Source organism: Anguilla rostrata, chromosome 3 (assembly GCF_018555375.3).
Source record: "Anguilla rostrata isolate EN2019 chromosome 3, ASM1855537v3, whole genome shotgun sequence".
NCBI classification, from domain to species: Eukaryota; Metazoa; Chordata; class Actinopteri; order Anguilliformes; family Anguillidae; genus Anguilla; species Anguilla rostrata.
In genome coordinates this window covers 4,827,776-4,833,592 of record NC_057935.1, presented here as the reverse complement: position 1 = coordinate 4,833,592, position 5,817 = coordinate 4,827,776, and the positions used below count along the sequence as shown (strand labels likewise).

Sequence of the window (5,817 nt, the reverse complement as noted above, 5' to 3'; positions counted from 1 at the left end):
GTACCCTGTGTCAGGACATCATATTTATTGTTTTTCTTTTTCTGCTTGGATACTTTATGTATGCAAAAGACTAATAAGAGCAATTGTCCAAAAAATGCTAATTTGACATATCTATCGGAAAAAAGCACTTTCGCTCTTTCCTAAGTCTCTTTGGCTGAAAGCATCTGCCAGTGACTAAATTGTAACTGAAGGTCAAATCTGCCGGACTCTGCTCTTCATTAGAGAAAATAACACACAAAAGGTGATAAGCATAATGCGTAATGTAATTGTGGTGAACACAGACAGTTCTAAGTCATTTGAATGCACTTTGTTTCTAAAAAAAGGAAATAAATGAACAAAAAAAGCTACACATTTGGTGCGGCGATGTTTTTATTGATTTTCTGCAGAAACCCAAATGTGTTTCTGTTTAAACAATAAGCAATCCCGTTTTTATTTGTTTTTTTTATTTTGCAATCTTCTGGGAGAAATAAAAGATTCAGTACCAGGGAGGAAAAAAACTAATGTAATAATTCTCAGAAAGTTATCTAGAACTATTTTTTAATTGGCTGTAAAGTTATGCCAGACTTGTGAAATGTATTTAACAGCACTGGACCCTTGAATTTGAGTACAGCCTCATGGGCTTTTTTTTTTTTTTTTTGGGAAGCAGACCTGGGTCAAATACGTATTTATTTTGGATTCAAATACTTTTCTGTGCTCTATTGATCTTGCCTGGTGTAATTGAGCCTGCCATTTGAGATCATTTGAGAGGGGATTTTTGAGAGTATTTCATTGGTTCCAATACACCAGACAAGATCAGCAAAGCACAGAAGATCAGTACTTGAATCCAAAACCAAAATGCGTATTTGACCCAGGGTCCGTCGGGCGAGCGAGCTACGGACGCACGGGGGGAGGAGGCACGCAGTCGTCGGCGAAGATCCGGAAGCTCTTCTCCACGTACGTGGAGCCCTTGAGGAACTCCTCCAGCTTCCCGACGGGCATCTCGGAGACCTGGTTGTTCCGCCTGTCGTTGAGGCCGTAGTGGGCGAAGGCCGGCAGCTTGTGGCGCTCCCCGTAGGGGGCGCTGCGGTCGAAGTCGACGCAGCAGTAGGCCGACCACATGCAGGCGGGGACGGCCACGCGGTCCGCGCTCTGCCGGCGGATCGCGTGGCCCGCGCCGGTGACGCCCGTGACCACGTAGGCCACGCCCCGGCAGTAGTTGTTGAGGCGGCGGCGCACGGCGTGCAGCTGCTCCGCCCACGGCCCCGCCCGGAACTCGCGCGCCTGCGGCACCGCGTTGGTGAGGGCGTAGGTGGCGGCCTTGTCGCCGGGGTCGGCCTGGTGCTCGTCCGGGTTGAGCTGCCCGCGCTCGTAGCCGGCGGCGTCGTCGTAGTCCTCCAGCACGGCCTGGGCGTCCTCCAGGCTCCGGCTCGCCTCGCCCCGCCCCATCGGCTGCATCTCCCGGCTTCCCGAAGACGCGGACAGCTGTGGAAACCAGCGAAAAAAAGAGGAAAAAGTATGAATGTGTTAGAAAATAGAGGTTGCGGGTTCGAATCTCGGCTTGGGGCCTTGCGGAGTGTGGAGTTTGCATGTTCTCCCCTGTGTCTGCGAGGGTTTCCTCCGGATATCCGGTTTCCTCACTCAGTACATACAGATTATATCCACAAAACTGACCTAAAAAAAGAAACAGAAGCATTGTTGTGTGTTCTAGTGAAATGTCAGTCAGTGGTATCTTTCAGAATGTCTGCGCAGAGACAGAGGAAAACATGCAAAACAAATTAAGCTGGCTGCACGGCACAATGTCCAGTGTTAATTAAACTCCAAACAGAGTACATATGGCCTTTCTCTGGAGCAGTACAGGACCATTTGCATTCTGTTAGAGTTGCTTTAACACTGGACATTTTGCTGTGTAGTCAGACGAGGTACACAGAAGGTATTTCACACACGACTGACCTATGGAGAGCTGGACACCCCTTAAAACACAGGGCCTGTGGAAAACACAGCCCATATGTCTTTGGATGGCTACCTGTGCAGGGTTGCCAGATTTTTCAAAATAGTTGTATAGGTCCAGATGGTGGTTCCGACTGGACAATATAATGTCCGATGTAACTAACTGAAAAAATCGTCAGTTTGTAATGAATTCAACCACCTCCCCCCCCCCCTCGGTCCCCCACTGGTTCCCAACAGCACCCACCACCCTCCTCGGTAGTACACCATCAAATCTGAAAGCCCCGCCCCCTTCCCCCCCTTCCCGATCGCGCTCCTAGCCGTGCGGTGCATATCGTGTAAATCTGGCGGCCCCCCCCCGTACCTGCGGCTCGAACATCCAGGGGGCGTTGGCCCTCCTCTCCCCGTCGGAGCGCTTGAAGGTGTAGGCGGAGTAGACGGGCGCGCGGCCGGCGGTGTCGTAGAGGGTGACGTAGCGCGCCCGCCCGCCGTAGCGCTGGCAGATCCTCCGCAGCGAGGGGGACTCCAGGCCCGCGGGCGCCGTGCCCCTGTAGAGGAACGCCCGGCACTCCGGGGAGAGGTGCGCCTCCACGCTCGCCCGCGCCACCCCCACCAGCGCGCCCGCCTGGAGCAGGAGCAGCGCCGGGAGGGCCGCCCGTGCCCGTGCCCGCGCCAGGCCCAGCGCCCGGCCCGGCGCCCGCGACGACGTCATGGAGAGAGGGCCTCCGAGCGGGCAGACAGAAAAAGAGAAGAGGGAGAAGGGAAAGGTGTGGAAGAAAGAGAGGAGAGAGGAGGAGGAGGAGGAGGAGCGCAAGAGGAAGAATCCGTCCGCACGCTGAAGCGAGAAGGAGCACAAAGCTACGGCTGGGAACGAAGGAGAAATGCGCCGGAGAGATGGAGAGAGATGGAGAGAGAGAGAGAGAGAGAGAGACCGGCTGATGCAGAGATGGTCAAACGTGTCCGTGTGTCCCCGTCAGACTCCTGTCAGGCCCAGCTGGTCCCCGGTCGAGCTGCGGTCAACGGCGATAAGAACGTGTCATCATTCAGAACACATTCGCTGCTTTTGCTGCTCCTCTAATCAGAGTCATCTATGCAAAGCCAGGTGTGCACCTGACACACGCGCCTTCTCATTGGCCGCCCGGCTCTGTGCCACGTGTGAAATCGAACAGCCAATCAGAACAAGGCTGCAAACATTTTTTACGGTGATGAGGAGAATGTTAGGTGTGGGATGATGGAAGTCAACAGTTACTGTAGCTCAATATTCAAAATGTCAAGTAGCTATATAATTATATATGTGTGGGTGTTGTGGGTTTATGGGAATGACGTGTGGTCGGGTCGGTAAATGAGAGCCTCTATGTATGTTGTATGTGATAGTGTCTGTTGTATTGAATTGTATGTTTTGTGTTGGACCCCCTCGAAAATGAGATGATTCATCTCAAGGGGCTATCCGCTAATAAACTTTATTATATATACTATACAGTTCTAGTAATTTGGTTTCTGTAGATAGTGAACGGTGTAAATGGTTCTCTGAAGATTCAATAAAGTACCAGGAAACAAGACAAGCTGAAGGATGAGATTGTCCCCCTTATGACCCCCCATTGCCGCTATTAGGAATTCCACTTTATGTTCACATCATAGAACAGACTGTTGAAGTGTCAGATAAGCATACTGAACAGTGCAGGCGACTGCAAACGGGTGAGCCGCAGTAACGTATCCAGGCGTGGTAATGCTGTTGGATTTCATCACCGTATGAAACCCTTTGCAGCAACGAAATGCAGAATCTGAAAATGTGTTCGGATTAACGAAGTGATGACATCGCCGGGACCGGACGGTTACCAAAATGACGAACGAATGAATTCCGGAGGTGTCGTCTCCCTGGCTGCCATAGTTACCGCCCGGGCCATAACGATCGGCCCACTTCGTCGCAGGAAATGGAATCGCCGCAGTTGTTGGACATCTGAATGAGCAATTCGGTGTGTTTTATTGCAGTATCTCGGGAAGCGGAGAACAGAACAAGGGCAGTATTCTGTCTCGCATAATAAAGCCATCAGGCTGCTTAGATAGCGGGAGGGGGGAAAAAAAGGTCTGGAAATTTGAGAGGCAATATCTATGGTGCACTTCATGCATGTCGTATCTGAATGAATTTGATTGTGGCTTTGCCTTTATGCAGGCACATGTAATGCATATGTAATGCAGTTCTATTGAAGGTGGTATCAGTCCATATGTATTCTGCGTGCATTCTACAGTCCCTGATTCTTTTCGTTCCGGGCGTTCTAAATGCATCTCGGTTGCCTGTCGGGCTTTAAAAATAATTTGAAAACGTTTGATGGATCAGGCCGGGGGAAAGTGTGCGAAGATTCGGGTTTGTTCAGGACGCTCTAGAATAGACAGACCTAGAGTTTATTTCCCCAAACCGCGGGCAGAATTATTTAAAAGGGCCATTAGAGAAGGTGACACTTTATGGGACCGCGAAGCTGCTCAGCTGATAAAATGCACTCGCCGAAATTGCAGGCGTGGAGTTTGAGAAAGTGTCTCCCGGGCCGCGTAAATGAAGACTGCGGTCACATTACTGCCAGGACTGGAGTATGCGATAACCGGGTAACACTGGTACTCCCACCAAAGTTACGGCTGTTTAACCCTTCAAGGCCTATGGTCACAAATATGTGATTAGAATGTTCTTCACTGAACATTCTAATGCTGATGTCACAATCACTGCTGGTGACTGAAAGCAATGGAGTTCTAGAACACTGACTTTGAATTTTGAAAAAGAAAAAAAAAAAACATTACAAAAAACATACTCTTTAAACGGTTAAATTAGTCAGGGTTCCTTATTGAATTAGCTCCTACCAACAATGTGCTCATCGGTGTTCCGTGAACCCTGTATGTGACCTTTTTGGAAAACTCGGTCTTTATATTTACATTAATGTACAACATTTGCGGACCAGCGAGAGGGGACAACGGAACTTGAGATGTGAGATGTGCGATTTATGGCCCAGCAAGACTGTGAAATCAGCTACTGTAGAAGCAAAAATTACGGAAAACATTTCTGCTTACGTGCGTTTATTGTTCGTGTTTGCCCCAGATTACAACACACAGTCAGCGCGCGCGAGATACAGAGGCGGAGAAAGCATTCTTTGACAACTAAAGGGGAAATCCTATGGGGAACATGCTGTAATGAGAAAATGGCTGTGCACGGAAGGACCATAATGAGAAAATGATTCTGCAGGACACCGACCGCTGAGGAAATAGTGTAATAAAAACCATTATGCTGGTTCTGTTGCGGGTACTGCTCAGTTGGCACTGCTGATGAACAGCCTCTTTTCTTAATTCTATTTTTGTGAAGTGCCGAACTGTGCTTGAACAACCCGACGCAAAACAACTGTTCAAAGGAAGAATATATACGCTCGATGCATTAGCCGGAAATTACCCACATACAAAACTCCTTCATATTAACACTACAGAGCCACTTCAAAAGCACTGCGTAACCCTTCATAATAATGACATAAATCAATAGCCCCAACGATTCAAAAGGAATGTCATGTCACTGCTGATGCAAGAAGTACCATTTCTGTTCATTGACATAACCATTTTGAATGTCTGTTCTGTGCTTAGGAAGATGTTATACAGCTTTTATGTCAGACCATTCATAGAAAGTGTGATAACTCTTAACAATAAGGTCACATAAACTGACATTAATGTAGTTGTTAACTACTAACTACTGTAAAGAACGGGTTACCTAAAAGGCACGCAGTGTATGAATGTGCACAACACAACACAAATCGTGCGCAGTCACGTGACACGCGACCCATGCGTGTCCTCAACACGCAAGCCAGAGTCAGGCTCAAGGACACAAGCGTGTGACACACAGGCGTGCAGAAAAGCGCGCACACACCC

The 5,817-nt window shown here is 49.0% G+C and overlaps 1 protein-coding gene across 1 annotated transcript; it reads right to left on the bottom strand.

Annotated features, from left to right (window-relative positions):
- Nucleotides 1-365: 365 nt before the first annotated feature.
- Nucleotides 366-2,890, bottom strand: LOC135252014 (endonuclease domain-containing 1 protein-like). The gene is made up of 2 exons (XM_064329914.1): nucleotides 2,288-2,890; nucleotides 366-1,461 (listed from the first exon to the last, which is right to left on the bottom strand). The coding sequence occupies exons 1-2, from the start codon at nucleotides 2,633-2,635 to the stop codon at nucleotides 871-873; spliced, it is 939 nt and encodes a 312-aa protein (XP_064185984.1). The 5' UTR covers nucleotides 2,636-2,890; the 3' UTR covers nucleotides 366-870.
- Nucleotides 2,891-5,817: the final 2,927 nt, after the last annotated feature.

Excerpts from the sequence above, each read along its gene's own strand:
- LOC135252014 (XM_064329914.1), bottom strand. The coding sequence starts at position 2,635 with ATGACGTCGTCGCGGGCGCCGGGCCGGGCGCTGGGCCTGGCGCGGGCA. Across the intron at positions 1,462-2,287 it reads CCTGGATGTTCGAGCCGCAG|CTGTCCGCGTCTTCGGGAAG; the intron begins GTACGGGGGGGG and ends TGGTTTCCACAG.